Source organism: Gossypium hirsutum, chromosome D02 (assembly GCF_007990345.1).
Source record: "Gossypium hirsutum isolate 1008001.06 chromosome D02, Gossypium_hirsutum_v2.1, whole genome shotgun sequence".
In the NCBI taxonomy this organism is placed as follows: domain Eukaryota; kingdom Viridiplantae; phylum Streptophyta; class Magnoliopsida; order Malvales; family Malvaceae; genus Gossypium; species Gossypium hirsutum.
This window is the reverse complement of record NC_053438.1, coordinates 64196223-64213989: the sequence shown is the minus strand read 5'-3', so window position 1 is coordinate 64213989 and position 17767 is coordinate 64196223. Positions and strand designations below refer to the sequence as shown.

The following is a 17767-nucleotide window of genomic DNA, read 5'->3' as shown; positions in this document are numbered from 1 at the left end:
CCAAGAAGGCTCTTCACATGTCTTTGTTTTTAGTGATTAGATAAAAAAAAAACATTTTCAGCTCCTTGCTTGCTTTACAGTTGGTCTGGTCCTAACACCAACCACTCACGGGCTTATAGTTACTTGGATACTGCCCATATTTTCTTAAGTCTTACGCTACAGTAAACTAAAATGCTTTCTACTTCAAACAGGTATAAGTGTTGAACTAGAGAAGCCCTAGTGGAAGCTTCTTTTCACTTCTCTCATGTTTGCTAGCTGCCATGGATACAATCATTCGCCTTCTTCTTCTTCTAGCATCCTCTTTCATGCATCTATTTTCCGCAACAGCTCAACCCCCAAATCCAATCTCTCGGATCACAGTAGTGGGCGTTGTTTTCTGTGATTCCTGTTCAAGCAACACTTTCTCTAGGCACAGCTACTTCTTGCCAGGTAAAAGAGACTAGTATACAACCCCAAAAACTGGTCTAATTCATCAAGGAACAGACACACACATACATATAATATATTTGTGATATTTAAAGTTGCCTTTGATTTTACCAGGTGTTGAAGTCAACATTGAATGCAAGTTTAAAGCACAATCACCAAAAACTACAGAGCAAATGAGCGTCTCAGTCAACAGAACTACAGATAAATATGGGGTGTACAAGCTGGAAATACCGCATGTTGACGGGGTTGACTGTGTGGAAGGTTTGGCCATTGAGTCATTATGCCAGGCAAGTTTAGTAGGGAGCAAATCCAAAGCATGCGATGTACCAGGTTTGAAGACATCCACAAATCAGATAACTGTCAAATCAAAACAAGATAATCTGTGCATCTACAGCTTGAATGCACTGAGTTACAGGCCTTCCAAGAGAAATGCCACCCTGTGTAGAAATCACAAACAGTGGTAAAAATATTGAAAGTTATTTGTTAAGAGTTTGATTGTATTTTATTTTTATTTTTTAAAAATAAGTAAATTATATTTTTATATATTAAATTGAAAAACAAATTAATCTTTTTATTAATAATTTTATTTATTTCTATTATTAAAAATTGATTATTGTAGGTCAAAATAAGGTATACTGTATTGATTATTCTATCATTTATATCAGTTTTTAACAATAAAAATATATAAAATTTTTAATAAAAAATTAATTTATTTTTTGGTCTATTATACAGAAACATATTTACTTAATTTTTTTTTAAAAAGAAAAATAAAATTTAACTCCTAGGTAACTTTACCCCTGAAGAGCTGTCCTCAACTTCTTTGAACTCCTTTCCTTTCCCAAAATTTGGATTCCCTTAGCATTTCCCTCGTTACCTCCCCTTTCATCATTCCCATTCCCTCCCCTGCCACCTTTGCCATCATGGCCCTTTCCTCGCTTGCCCTATCCCACTCCACATCCCAATCCACCATCTTTGCCTTTCCCTTTCTCCCCTCACCCTCCCTTCCGTCCTAGCCCATCTCTTTTTGTTCCACCCCCTCCACCTGCATTAGGAGATCCTACTACTTACCAGCTCCTCCTCCCCCACCTGGCTTTAACCCGGGAGACCCAACAACCTGGATATCTTACGTTCCCCGCTCCCCTCCAAGCTTCCCCCAGACCCAAACACCCTAAGCATCATTTGGCCTCCCCTAAATTCAATTCAACACCTGAATAATTATGCTTGATTTTGATACCATGTACTGTTATTCTTGATTGAGAAGATTTCATAATTTACAGGTATAGAAAGCAGAATGGACTAGCTTACCTTTTTAGTAACATTATTATGTATATTGGCATGCACTTATCGCCTCCTTTTGCAGCAAATCAGTTCACTAGTGCTATGAATTTCAAATTGTGGGAACGAAATCATTATACCTTCCAAATGCACAAATATATAAAAATTAAAATTTTAAAATATTTATAAAGTATTTTAATAATGGGAGTGTTTGCCAAAAAATAATAATAATGAAAGTTAGATGTGTTTTGTCACGTAACTAAAACTAATATTCAATTTAAATTCAAGTTCCAACTCCATGGGGAGAATTCTTTCCTCTTTCATTACAGTTTTTGAGTTGATAAGATTTTGAGGGCTGAATTTGATTAATTGACTATGTTAATACGTCTATGTATGATGTATCATTAGGAATTTAAGTTGGATATTTTTTTTAAAGAAAATGATGTCAAGTGTTGGGGATAAATCCGTGTATGCAACGAACAAATAAATAAAGTAAAATCGAAAAGATTGAATACGCAAATTTTATGTAAAAAAATTTCCTAAAAAGAAGATAAAAAATCACTAGCAAAAGAAGATTTCACTATAATAAAAAGAAAGTACAAAAGATAGAGAGAATCAAAAGAAAATCCGAAGCCACGAAAGAAAAACCCTTCAAAACAAAGAATAGAATTATCTCAATCTAAATATTTATGTTATGTGAAACCTAGAGTAACTAAGGTCTATTTATAGGATGAATTCGTAGCATATATGATTAAAATAACCCTAGGTTAATCAGAGTTTAAGTGAAAAACTAAAACATGATTTAACCGAGAGAAAAGAATCGAGAAACTAGAGAAACAAATCGCCACGTTATTACGTGGCATTTGCGTCATCGGGACGAAAGCTCTCTTCTCACCGTGACGTCGGCTGTTCGTCAGGACGAAGAACACTTCCTTGTTGTGATGTCACACACTGTTTGGTCCAAAAATGCGAGGCATAACTCCACAAATCTCCACCTTGACTCGTATTTGACTTGACTCCATTGCCAAGCCCTATTATAGGCCTAATTTGATCTTCATCAGATACTCACCAAGTCCAAGCAATGCTCGAACTTTAAACATGGAAGACTCTTTGTCAACATGTTGGTCAGATTGTGTTCTGTGTCAATTTTATTAATTTGAACATCCCCTTGAATGATCATCTCTCAAAGAAAGTGATAACAAATGTCTATCTGTCTTGTCCTTTCGTGATGCATCTGGTCTTTGGCGAGGTGTATGGCACTTTGGCCATAATAATATATAACAGTTGCCCCTTTTTCACTTACCGGTTCACTAAACATGTCTTTTAACCAAACCGCTTCTTTTACAGCTTCGGTAATTGCCATGTATTCTGCTTTGGTAGAATATAAGGTTACTGTAGCTTGAAGTGTAGCTTTCAACTTATGGCACAATCTCCAAAAGCGAATAAATAACCTATGAGAGACCTCATTCGATATAAGTCTCATGCATTATTTGAATCAACATATCCGACTAAACCCTTTTTGCTTCTTCAGAACTCTAAGCATATGTTAGAAGTACCTCGTAAATATCTAAATATCTACTTAATTGCATGCCAGTGTAACTTACTCGATTTGGCCATATATCTACTAACAACATTAACAACATGTGAAATATCGGGACAAATACATACTGTTGTATACATCAAACTTCTAACTGTGTTTGAATAAGGTACTTTTGACATATGCCTTTCTTTTTCTCATTTTGGGGAGAATCTAAAATTGACAATTTAAAATGTGCAGTTAAGGGAGTACTTACCAATTTTGAGTCTTGCATCTCAAATCGCTCAAGGATCTTCTTGATATACCTTTGTTGTGATAAAAAAATTTCAGAATGTCTATCCCTTGAAATTCCCATCCCTAAAATTTTCTTTGCTACACCTAATTTGTAACACCCCTTACCCGTGTCCGACGCCAGAACAGGGTACGAGGTATTACCGGACTTAAACACAATCAACCATTTCAAGCTAAAACATGTATATTTCAATATCTACCTCAACCATCACATTCAGATTTACTTTGCATACTTAATCATTCATACTATTACTTTATTACTTCAACCCCTATACATGCTATATAAATAAAAAAGTTACTTAACAATCTACCGGAGTAAATCTGGATAGTGTGATCCTTAATGTAGATCCGATCTTCCAAACATATATATACGTCAATCTACAAGAAACAATAAACACACACAAGTAAGCTTACAGAAAGCTTAGTAAGTTCATAGGCTCATAACAAAATCTCACCAAAATTTCACTATCAATTATAATAAACAATTATAATACAACATTTCCTGCCAAGCACAATCTTAAACAATGAATTTACTCAATCGAGCTCAATATCATATATCAACTTATATTCCAACATTTAGCTTCAATTGCACTTACAAATACTTGTCAAATTAAGGATCGTCTTACGTATTTGAGTACATCATTTTTCTGGTGCCATGATTTGTTTGAATCCTTTACAATGCTATAACTCAATATGATTTTCTTCACTGAAATACCATACCTACTTTTCACAACTCAGTATAGTTTTCGTTACTGAAATACCATACCTACGTTTCACAACTCAGTATGGTTTTCTTTACTAAATTACCATGCCTACGTTCCACACTTTTCCATGGATCCACCATGGACTTATTCGTTAATTCATCACTGAATACTGAACATACATACTCAATCTTGCGTATCCCTTAATTTGAACTTACAATTTAATTTTCACATTTTTACAATAATCATAATGCAACAACAATACACGAATTAATACATTAAATCATTCCCACATTAAAAATTAATCATAAAAGTTCAGCCGTATGAACTTACCTGGGCCAATTTGTAGGAGTTGTAAAAGTTTAGGGACTAGTCTGATATTTTCTCTTTTTCGCGTTTATCTTCGAATTCCCGATCTATAATATAAATTTTTCCATTCAATATCATCTAATTTAATACTAATTCACTTCACAATTTATGCCCTCTAATTTTTGAAATTAACTTTTACCCCAAAAATTTACAGTTTTTACAATTTAGTCCCTACTCAATTAACACTTTAATTAAACTAATTCTTCCACAAAAAACACTTTATCTGATCATTTTAGGCTTTATACAGCCTTTGATATTCAGAATTTCAGTACAAAACTCCAATTCCTAGCTTTTTCACAATTAGGCCCTAAAAATCATTTTCTACTAAAATCACTTAATAAAATCATAATATAATGAAATTAAAGCTTAAAATCTATTATAATTCATCATAAACTTTCAGCACTTCTTCATGGTAACTTACAAAATCACCCATGGAATCAAAAACTAATGAATTCAATAGTTAGACCTAGTTGTAAAAGTCGCAAAACATAAAAATTTCAAAGAAAAAGAAAGAATTGAACTCACATGGTATAAAAATATGAGAAACCAGCTTGTTTCAGACCTCCTATGGCGTTTTTTCTGATGAATTATAAAGAAATCCCTAGATCTTTCAATTTTGTCTTTGTTTTATATGTTTAATTTGCAAAATTTCCAATTTTGCCCTTGTTTCTCCTTGTTTTCTTGCTGATTTTCTTGCCAAAACCGTCCAGCCCATATAATTTGGGCCTAATTTCCTTTTAAATCCCTCCTTATTAGTCACTTAATCTATTTAATCATAATTTAACAAATTTAGCACTATTCTCAATTTAGTCCTTTTTAAGTAATTGACCATCTAAACGTGAGAATTTCCTAACGAAACTTTAATACCAACTCAGTGACACTCTATAAATATTTTTAAAAATATTTATGGCTCGATTTATGAGTTTGAGGTTTCGATACCTAGTTTTAGACCCAATTTACTTATTAATTTCTTTTTAAATCACAAAATTCACTAATAAAAAATTCTTCTATAATCACACTTGACTCATATGTATTTATTTATTAAATTTTAAAACTCACTAGTCGGATTTAGTGATCTCGAATCACTGTTTTTGACACCACTGAAAATTAGGCTGTTACATAATTCCTTCATCTCAAACTTAGAGTTAAGCATGATTTTAAAATTTTCAATTTTGGATGGATCCTTAGTCGAAATCAACATATCATCAACATAAAACAACAAATATATAAATGAACCATCATCAAGACATTGTATATATACACAACTGTCATACTTTGTGAAAAACTAATACTTATCATGAAGGAGTCGAACTTTTTGTACCACTATCGATGAGACTACTTCAAATCGTACAATGATATTTTAAAAAGGCAAACATGATTTTTCTTACCTTCAATTTTGAAGCCTTCCAGTTGCTTCATGTATATGTCCTCCTCAAGGTTACCATGAAGGAAAACAACTCTTACATCTAACTGCTCTAACTCAAGATTATTTGATGTAACAAGAGCCAAAAGTGCCCGAATAGACGTATGTTTCACAATAGGAGAGAAAACATCATGAAAATCAACTCTGAAACAGCCTGTTTTTTAATGGTGTCGAAAATAGTGGTTTTAAGACCACAAATTCGACGACTAAGTTCGTATAATTAGTATTTAAATTATACAAGTCAATAATAATTTTATATTGAATTTTGATTTTATAAGTTTTAACTAATTGAATTAATGGTTAGTATGAGTGGTTATTCCGGAAGTCAAGTGGTTTTAGAAAATGAGGTATCGGGACCCCGTTCCTGTAAACCAATCCCGTGAATATTTTTATTAAATATTTACAGAGTCGTATTATAGGTGCATTGAAGTTTGGTCTGGTAATTTTGATGATTGGTTGCTTAATTAAGGTAAAAGGATTAAATTGTAAAAGAAGTAAAAGTTAATCGTTATAGATTTAAAATAGTAAAGGGACCAAAATGGAGATTAAACCATGGTCAAAAAGTCCAAGTGGTGGTGGATATGATTAATCCACTAGCTTTTGGACTATTTTCTCATTTAGTCCAAATTAGTTTAAGGTTAAATTAAAATAATGTTTAATTAACTAATAATTTAAAATAATTGAAGGACCAATTATGCAATTAAACCCTCTTTAGATGGTAATTAAACCATATACTTATTTTATGGACATATATGAACATGATTTAGTAATTTTATAAGTTGTAATAAATGGGTAATTTAGTAAATAATTAAAATTTAAGTTAAAATTAAAGAAATTAAATGATAATATGAACATTTGCTTTTCTTCTTCACGGAAGAAAGCCTGAATAGCCATTTTTAGGGTTGGGAAAGTTTCGGTCAAGCCTTAATCTCCTATTGGTAAGTGAAATTTCTCCTGTTTTTAGTAATTTTTAAGGTTTTTAGCTTGTATTAGCTTGATTTAGCTAACTCGGGGACTATTGTAAAATTGTTAAACATTGTGGATTATTCCATTAAGTATTTTAGTGTATTCTTGAAGTTTAATGGTAGATTATTAAACTTGATTGCCAAATATAACTATTTTGTAAAGTAGTTTTTGGTAATTTTGATGTTTAAGGACTAAAATGTGAAATAGTAAAATTATATGTACTTATTGTGTAATAAAAATAAATATGGACTATATTAGGGTCCCCAAAAATTTGGTTAAGCTTGAGTTTGGTTGAAAATTGGTTAAATTGCAAGTTTAAGCTTGGGGACTAAATTGTAAAAAATGAAATATTAGGGGTAATTTTGTAAAAATGTCAAAAAGGACTTAATTGCATAAAATGAGTTGATTTTTCTATTATAATTAGTGGATAGAATGAAATTATTATTCTAGATCGAGAATGTGTTGAAATCGAGGCATAGAGAAATTGCAAAATAGTCCTTGTACTTTGACATTGCTGCAGATTAGTTTGGTAAGTTTGTTCGGTTAATTTTTAATACATTTTTAAATGCATAATAGGTTAAATTCAATTTTTGAATGTTTATTACTACAAATGATACTTTGTAAATGAGAACTGATATATTGGCACGACAACATTGGTTTTCTATTGATTGAGATATTCTAAGCTGGTGAATGTAGGATAGAGTACGATTGGCATGCCAATAGAGTATGTGATGAGGATTTGAGTACACCTCCTGTTCACTGAAATACCGAAGTCCTAAATTTGTTGCGGACTATCATGTTATATTTCAGTGTTTTCTCGTGTGTTACCGGGGCGGACATTAGCCTACGGGCTAGGAACTTGGTGTCGAGGCGTGTTATCGGTTGGATTAGCTCATATAAGTGTTCGGCGTGTTCTTAGATGGTTAACCATGTACTCGTATTCGTATATCGTTCATCAGGCATGGTTTTACTGATCATGAATGTTATTAAAATGTGGAAAATTAATTTGCACTTTTATTTGAGCATTACTCACCTGTTGTGATCTGTGATTGACAGAAATTCTGTTAAGAACCTTGTTGACAGGAACTCGGTTTATTAATATTGTTATTTGAATTATTATGTTTAATTCGATAAGCTTTATCATTTAATTGATAAACTTACTAAGCTTTATAAAAGCTTACTCGTGATTTGTTGGGCTTTCTTGTAGATAACATTTTGTGGGTAATCGGGCGATCGGATCAACTTGAAAAAATCACACTATTCGAGATTCTTTGGTAAATTATGAATTTAGTCTGGCTTATATGGCATGTAATAGGACTATTGATCATGTTCCGTAATGTTTCATAAGTACATGTAATGTGTTAGGGTTGTGCATTTTGATATTGTGGTATGAGTAGTTAATGTGGTATGTTTGTTGAATTCCATGTTTAAGCATAAACGAACAAGCATGAAATGGTAAGTGTGGTTTGAATTAGGTGTGGTATAAAGGAATTGAAGGTAAGTTATATTTGAGTGTGTTGTGGCTTGTGTAATGTAACTAAAGTAGTAAAATGTTAGGTGATTGGGGATGTGGTGTTATTGATGACACATTGGTTAGGCACCTAGGTTGGTTGTTTAACTTGATTTGAGTAGTTTAAAATGCATTCCAAAGTCTTGTGAACATGTGTGTAAGTCTATAGTTAGGTACTTAAGCATTTGTTTGTGAAATGAGCATGTTTTGAGACATTTATGAGCACACACGACCTGGGACACGGACTGTCACACATGAAAGTTCCATGATAAACTTTTAAGTCATTTGACGCAATGACTATACTGCAACTGTTAGAATCAAAAATTCCCACTTAGATGAGATCTTTTTTCAGTCGAAACATACCTGGCATCTGATAGTATCTGAATAATTCTGTCGTTCATTCTGATTTGTATTGTTCCTATGATGATTATCTTACACGAAGAATTATTCTTTATCATCACAACTCCACCTTCAACTGAGTTGTACGTGGAGAACTAGTCCCTATTGGGACACATATGATAGGAGCACCATGAATCTAGAATCTGTTCGGAAGTTAGCTTAGAGCTTTCGCTCATCGGCACTAACAAGAAATTATCACATTTATCTTCAACTACATTAGCATCGACAACTTCGACTTTCTACTTATCTTTCTTATCGTTTTCGGCATCCCTTTTAATCTTATTCTGAAGTTTGTAGCATTCCAACTTAATGTGGCCCTTCTTCTTGCAATAGCCACATTCTTTATCTCGGTTTCTAAATTTAGATCTTGCCCTAGACCTATTTCGATTTGGCTTTCTAAATTGTTGTTTGCCCTTTGTAATTAGAACTGAGGCTTGCCCGTCTGATCTTTTGTTTGGGCCTAACTCGTTGTCGAGCTTATCCTTGTCCAGTAGATTCCCCTTCATGTCATCAAATTAGAGATGATATCTCTCATAGATCAGAGTTTCCCTGAAAGTTTTATAATAAGGGGGAAAATAACATAACATTAACATAGTTTGATCCTCGTCTCTAATCTTTACTTTGAGATTCTTCAAGTCATTTAGAAGGGTAACAAATTCACTAAATTGAGTATTAATAAAATCACCTTCGACCATGCTAAACATGTAGAGACGTTGTTTTAACATTAACATGTTGGCCAAGGATTTCATCATATACAAGGCTTCTAGTTTCTTCCATAATGTAAATGTTGTTTTCTCCTTTAAAACCTCCTGTAACACATTATTTGTTAGACATAGTTGAATTTGGATAGAGCTTTTTTTTATCTAACCTTTCTCATTCTGACCGTTCCATGTCTATGAGCTTCTTCTCAGTAAAGATCATCTGAAAATCGCTCTGAATTAGTATTGATAATATAGGAACTTGCCACAGATTGAAATTTGTGATGCCGTCAAACTTATCAATATCAAACCTTGATGCTGCCATCATAGAACAGGTTAAATGTGGGAATCGAACTAGCTCTTATACCATTGTTGGGGATAAACTCGTGTATGCAACGAACAGGTAAATAAAGTAAAATCGAAAAGATTGAATATACAAATTTTACATGAAAAAACTCCTCAAAAGAGGATAAAAACTCACGAACAAAAGAAGATTTCACAATAATAAAAGAAAAGTACAAAAGATGGAAAGAATCAAAAGAAAACTCGAAGCCCCAAAAGAAAAAACCCTTTAAAACAAAGAACATAATTCTCTCAATCTAAATATTTTTGTTATGTAAAACCTAGAGTAACTAAGACCTATTTATAGGCTGAAATTCGTAGCTTATATGATTAAAATAACCCTAGGTTAAAATTAAAGTTTAAGTGGAAAACTAAAACAGAGTTTAATTGAGAGAAGAGAACCGAGAAACTTGATAAAAATGTTGCCACATCGTTAGGACGAGGGGGGCATCGCATCGTCAGAATAAAAGCTGTTTTCTCGTTGGGACGAGGGGGACGAAAAACACTTCCTCGTAGAAACATCACACTCTGTTTGGTCCAAAAATTTGAGGCATAACTCCACACCAGGTTACTATTGCCTTTTTGGTCCTCCCCATTTAATCATCAGCTCTAAATGATTATTTGTTTACTTTCATAGAGAAATTAATACTTTGTCATATCTTAAAGTTATAAATTCATCTTTTGAAAAACAAGCTAAACCATTTTTAGTGTGTCAAATTACCGTTTCATGTTTTAATCCACTTTACAATGTTTTGTTTTAAGGTTTGTAATTGAGTTGCTTCACCTTCTCAAATGGTTAACCAATGGTGACAGAAGCATCCTACAAGAGAAGAAAATTATAAAATTGGGTAAAAAATTGAAAAAAGGGCAGAAATTAAAGCAAATTATTACAACCCCAAAAGGGAGAATGAACATGATAATTAGTAAGCATGACAAATGAAACACTTGTGTTATGGAAACTAATCAATCTCTGTCTGTATAAGAAGAATTTTCGATCAAATTAATTATCATATTCTTTTTCAGTCGTTTCCCTCAATCCATGGTCTACGAACACTACTTTGACAGATTATTTGATTGCAGCCAATCCATTTTGATTCTCCATCCCTTAAACAATCAAAGAGATTGACTAAAGGCAAGGGCGTAGATAAGGGGTAGGGGCTACCCTTAGCCCCAAAAAATGATAAAATTACCTTGTAGCGCCTTTAACATTCAAAAAATTATAAATTAGTATAATAGTAAATTTGCATTTTGATCTTCAAAAAATTTATGATTTATCACTAATCCTGTTAAAGTAATTTTCTAACTTCACCCCTAAATACAGGTTAAACATGTCTCAAACGCAACTACAAACAGCTCATTCTTAACACCATGAAGTTAAAATTCCTACTGCTAAACCAAAAGCAAATGAATTGCATCTATGACCAACAACACACACTTGAATATTTTATTACACTCCATAATAGGATTGGGGATGTAAGATTACGAGTGAAATGTGAGATTACTTTGTTTGATTTATTTGGCTATAACATAAGATTTCAGTGTTTGGTCGACGAAATGTAAGATTGCCTAAAAGAACATTTTACTCCATTGTCTTTATTATAGAATTTGGTTTTTTTTAACAAATGTAGTTCCTTTAATATTGTTTAGTCCCAATTTCCACAAAACTATGATAAATTATTACAATTTTTACTTTTTGATACAAATTATATACTAATAAGTAAATATATGATGTTGAAATAAATTTATAAATCATAATTATAATAATTCATTAAAAGTGATTGCAACACCAACCATAATTATGATTATAACCATAATTAATATATTAATAGAAAATTACTAATAAAATATAATAATTATCATTATAATGTATGACATCTATTAGTTCACTATTAAGAAAAAAAATTGTTTTAAATTAGTCTTAAAATTTATTTTTAAAAAAACTTAAATTAATAAAAATAATAAAAAACAAAGGGAAAATTGGTCCAAAATTTAATATTACGCATGTAATCTAAGATAACCTAAGGAATGGGTCGTAATAAGATTACACATTATTTTGCTACATCTTGTCACTATTCTATAATGTAAAATTACGGGATGGCTGGAATGTTGGCAATCCAAACACCCTAATCTTATTGTAGAATATAATATTGCGGGTTGTAATATTACATTTGGCGAACCAAACGCAATAAAATTTTTTTTATATAAAATATTTGGTAAAAGACCTCTTTGGCCCCTCTCAATTTCGATAATGAGCAAATTAGTCCTTCTAAAAATATATAATAATTTAATCTCATGAATTTTGAAACTAAGCAACTAAAGACAATTAATCATGTGTTAATGTTTTCCATACTGTGGAGGATTGACTCGTATATGCAAAAAGAAAATAAAAGTAAAAGTAGAAAAGATCAAACACACAAATATTTTTGTAGAAATGTTTCTCCAAAGAAGATGACAAAAAACCACAGGCAAAGGAGACTTCACTAAATAAGCAAAAAACCAAATGAGTACAAGATGGATATAATTTTAACAAATAACCCTAAATCTCGAAAGAACAAAGGACTTTGGCTAAAACTTGAAATTTCACAAAACTCATAAAATTCTCTCAATCTCAAGAATAATGAAGATCATTATTCTAGGTTACAACAACCCCTTTTAATGGATAAATTCGTAGATTAAATATGACTAAAATAACCTAGACTAATCAAAGTTTAATTGGGAAACAATAGTAGAATTTAACTAGGAGAAGAAAACTCAGTTGAATTGGTGAACACGTTGCCACGTCGAATGCACCTCGTTGTGTAACAGCCCGATTTTGATCCTAATTGGAACGGTGGTTTCAGGACCACGAATCCGAGTCAAAAAAATAAAAATAATATTTTAAAATTATTTTTGGTTTTTATAATGTGTGAATTAGTATGTGCTAAAATTTCGTTTAAAAATTTTATCGTTTAGATGTCCGATTTAATAAAAGGGCTTAATCGCGTAAAATGAAAATTTGGTGGTTTAATGTGCAAAGGCCGAATTGCATACGTCTTTTTAACATGGAGTGTTTAAGTTGAAAATTGGCCATAATTTAAGTTAGTGGACGGTTTTGACTTATTTATATAAAGGTCTTATATTTATTATTAAAGGTTAATTAAGTAAATGATTTAATATATTATATGTTATAATATAATAAAATGAAAGTGGTCATTCATTTTGTCCATTAACTAGCCAAAAATAATAAGAAAAAAATTAAGAAGAAGAGGTTCATACATTCGGCCATTGCTGGAGCTAATTCAAGATCAAGAACAAAAGAAATCAGACTTGGATCGGGGAAAAAAAATAGTAGTTGAATAGTCGTTCTATATACCCGTCGATATCCGAGGTAAGTCTATAAGTAAATATATATTGTTTATTTTAATTAAATATGAATTTTATATGCTGAAAGGAAATATGTGAAATTATACATGTGTTAACCAAATGAAAATAAGCTTGGAAGCTATGTTTATGAATTCGTTTCGACTGAGTTATGACGTCCGAAAGCCCCGTACGAACCTTAGGAATTCTAGGATACATATGTCATGACATAGGATTTTCGATATGTGTTCTCATGTAAGACCACGCCTGGGACGATGGCATCGATATATGTGATTACGTGTAAGACCATGTCTAGGACATTGGCATCGTATTTGATTCGTGTAAGACCCTGTCTGGGACAGTGGCATCGATATGAGATAGCATGTAAGACCACGTCTGGGACATTGGCATTTTTCGATATATGTGATTATCCGAGTATCTTATTAAATTCCGAATGGTTCAACGAGCAATGATAAGTTGTGATCGAAGGTGTAAAACGAGCTAAAACGATCAGGTATGAGTTACTTGACTACCTATTTAAAAATAAGGTAAGTTGGCCAGTTGGTTTGTGATACAAATTATGTAAGTTACTAATGTGAACATATGTACATTGGTTAAGCATATTCGGCCATGTGTTATGTATATGCATATGATGTTATATTTTGATTCAAAATTATATGTATATGTGTGTAAATATATATTCGGATATATAATGATATTATGTCTTTGAATTGAATGACACTTTGAATATATATATACATTCGGTTAAGATAAGATTTACTTAAGAAAACACATGTTTTATATGAAACGTTAAGCTTGAGGTTAAATGTGATTATGCTAGTATAATTTAATTTGGTTAAAAATGAGTTGATAATGTAGTTTATATTCGGTCAAAATTGATATGTAATAATGAGGTTAAAAATGAGAACTGCACATGTGAATGACATTATATACATTCGGCCAAATGTTAAACTTATGTGTATTCGGTTAAATATGGATTTGATGTATAGTATGTGTTTGATAAATGTATTTTTCGATTATGGAAATGGATATGAATATTGAAAACATTATTTGATTTTGTTGTAACTAATTAAATGTTGTTAAGTTATTTAATTGCTCATGACTTACTAAGCTGTAATAGCTTACTCTGTGTGTTTTTCCTATATTTTTAGAGCTCCAAATACTTGCTCGGGTTGGAAGTCGTTGGAGTCGTCATCACACTATCCGGTTATCGCTTCGGTAAATTATAACTTTGAGTTTTTGGTTATGTGGCATGTATAGGCTAGTTTTAATTTAGTTGTTGTATATATATTCAGCCATGCGAAAATGGCTTGATCTAATGCTAATGATCCAAGGTTTAAGTAATTTTGGTCATAGTAAAGGCGTGGGGTATGCTTGGTATATGAATTTGGTAAGACGTAAGGATATATATATGGTTTATAATTATTTTATTTTGGTAAGCTTGATATGGATGAGGGATGTGTTATGGTTGTGGTTTGTTAATGATGCTAATGATAGTGATTTTCATCATGTATTAGCATAATTTGTAAGTATGAATTATGGTCTAATTTGTGTGATGGAATGGTATTGAGATTTGACTTGATTAAATAGGTAGAATACGATATATATTGAAGATGAAATCATGGTTATTTATATTTATGTGATGTAAATATAGGTGATGGTCATAATCTAATTTGTGATTCGGCATTGGTGATCAAATCATGTAGTTAAGTACTTAGTTATATGTTAATTTTGAATTTGGTTGTATTCATTATGTGTGGACTATGCTATGCTATGAATATTTGGTAAATTGAAATGGTTAATTTGAGTAAATTTGTAATGGCATGAGTACATTGGTGAAATGGATTGAAAATGGAAATTGATATATTATTATATATATTTGGTTGATGAAATGTAAACAAATGTATATATGTCTTTGATAAGTTATTTGATAATTCGGTATGTAAAGGACTAATGGTTTTAATGTTTGAATTAAAAAAAATGTGCTATATGTATACATAGTGGTATGATCGATTATGGTAATTGACTTATTATTGTAAGTATAAAATATTTGCATTGTATGTGTTCTTTTAAGTTTATGAAATTTTTATGTCATTATTATGATTTGACTATTTAGGCTTAATATAAGATGGCAAAGGTTGTATGTGATTTAAATGTTATATAGAAGTTAATTTGCATGACCGGATATATATATAATAAATTGATTTGGGTGTGTATATGAAATTTTGACATGATTTATACTATATGGAATTGGCACGTTTTGAATCGGCTAAAGCACTTGGAAAATGGCTAATGTTAGTCAAGTGAGTAAAGTATGAATTGGTTTTATATGTATTTTAGGCTTAATAATTAACATGCGAATTGGGTGTAAATTGTATGGTTAGTTTGCTAGCCGAATAGAAGATAAGATGAATGGCAAAGCATACACATGTTTTGTACTTAAATGAGAAGTTAGGCATGTATGTCTTATTAGTTGAGTTTAAAAAAAAAGGTGCTTATTTGATAAGGTTAAATGCATTTGTGGCTAAGATGTTTATATGCTAAACTTGACTATTTGGTGAAATTGATTATGCTGCATTTTCTAATGGACAATAAGCCGAGCGATATAGATTGTTTGTTTTTATGCACATGAATAGAAGTATGAATTAATATGTTTGATTTTAGCTTAAGAAGTAAAAAAAAAATGCTTGGATACCTTAATGTATGCGTATGGAATTTGTAATGTGATGAGTCATCTTATAATTTGATTTTTGAATTATAGGAGTAAGAAGTATATATGTTTCGAATGGTGGGATTTTAAAGCATGTGTAATATGATTATTTTGAGCCGTGTTTTATATGGTAATGCCTTGTAATCCTATCCCGGCAACGGATACAGGTTATGGGTGTTACACGTTGGGACAATGTTTTTTGCGTCATCAAAAAGTGGTCAATCTTCTCTTTGGGACGTCATGGTCGTCTCGCTACGATGTCAGCTCTTCCTTCTCAAGATGTCGACTTGTAAATACAAGGCACACTCCACAAATCTCTACCTTGACTCGTACCTCCTTTTCCGAGCCCATCATGAGCCTATTTAAACCTTTGTAGGATACTCATCAAGTCCAAATCGGCATTTGGACTTAAAAATTGAAAAACTCTTAATTGCAAATCCACTACCTAACCTAAAGAACCAAAGTTCTTAGACTGACGTCAAGTTAGCTCTGACTCCGTAATTGTCGAAGAAATTGCTGCTACTCCAGTCATGGTTGAACCTTGAAGAACATATAGACTGTCAGTCTTTTGACCTCTCATCAAAACAAGAGCTCCACGGGATACCTTAATGTCACTTGACTCGATAATGATTCTGCACTTTTTCAAGTCCAACATTGTAACACCCCTAACCCGAATCCGTCGTTAGAACAGGGTTATAGAGCATTATCAAATTTTAAAAATTAATTATCAGATATTTCATTTCATCTAGCATTCATATTAGAAGCCAATAAAAATCATACATATTGTCCCTTAAACGAGCCCTCGAGGCCCAAATTATGCAATAGAAACAAATAGGGACTAAACCAAATACTCGAAAATTTTTTCGAAAATATTTAAAATTTTCAACATTGCAGGGGTCACACGGCTGTGTGGCCAGGCCGTGTAAGCATTCTATTTTGTGTAAATTCAAGATACAGGGGACACACGGCTGTGTCACTTGGCCATGTGTCACACACGGTTGAGACACACGCCTGTGTCTCTGCCTGTGTGGACAAAAATAGGTCATTTTACAAGCTATATTTCCCACCAAATTTGTTACTAACCTAACCCCACCAATTCGAAAATCTACAAACTATAACATGTCATTCGACATAAGCCAAAATAAGTGATTAATCTCAATGATTTACATATAGACCAACATTAAACAAAATACCCATACATGCCATTGTGACCAAAATTAAAACATTCAAAATTATCGATAAAATTGATGGATAGTGTGATATATCTCCGACAAGCTTCCAACCTAATCGAGCTTCCAATAATCTGAAAAGTAAAGGAAATCAATTATGTAAGAAATGAATACTTAATAGGCTCGTATAAACTTTAATCATATCAATTCATTTTAAATAAGAAATTTATACATATCCAGAATAATCCAATATTGATACCACAATATTCATAAAGTATATTCAAAAACTTTAACTATTCCAAATTTCTAAATTTTCATTTGCATTTCTTTACTTTCCCACTCATTCCATATGTATAACTCACTAGTCATAAACATACCATACCACCATAACCACAAGCTAATGCATTTGAACATAGCCCTTTTTTAAAAATTAATCACATGATAAATCATTTCATAAGAAATTGCATAACTTAAAACTTACCACTCATTCATGAGCACAAGTATATTTTCATTGGAGAACTTACCCTTTCAATGCATCATATAACTAAACATGTTACCATTTAACCAGTAGCTTGGCACTTGTCTAAGCAT

At 31.9% G+C, this 17767-nt stretch overlaps 1 protein-coding gene across 1 annotated transcript; it reads left to right on the top strand.

Moving 5' to 3' along the window:
* The first annotated feature begins 64 nt into the window (after positions 1–64).
* On the top strand, positions 65–976 carry LOC107909538 (major pollen allergen Ole e 1). Its single transcript, XM_016837111.2, has 2 exons — positions 65–429; positions 541–976. Exons 1-2 carry the CDS (start codon positions 261–263, stop codon positions 888–890), a joined length of 519 nt encoding a protein of 172 aa, XP_016692600.1. The 5' UTR covers positions 65–260; the 3' UTR covers positions 891–976.
* The last annotated feature ends 16791 nt before the right edge of the window (positions 977–17767 follow it).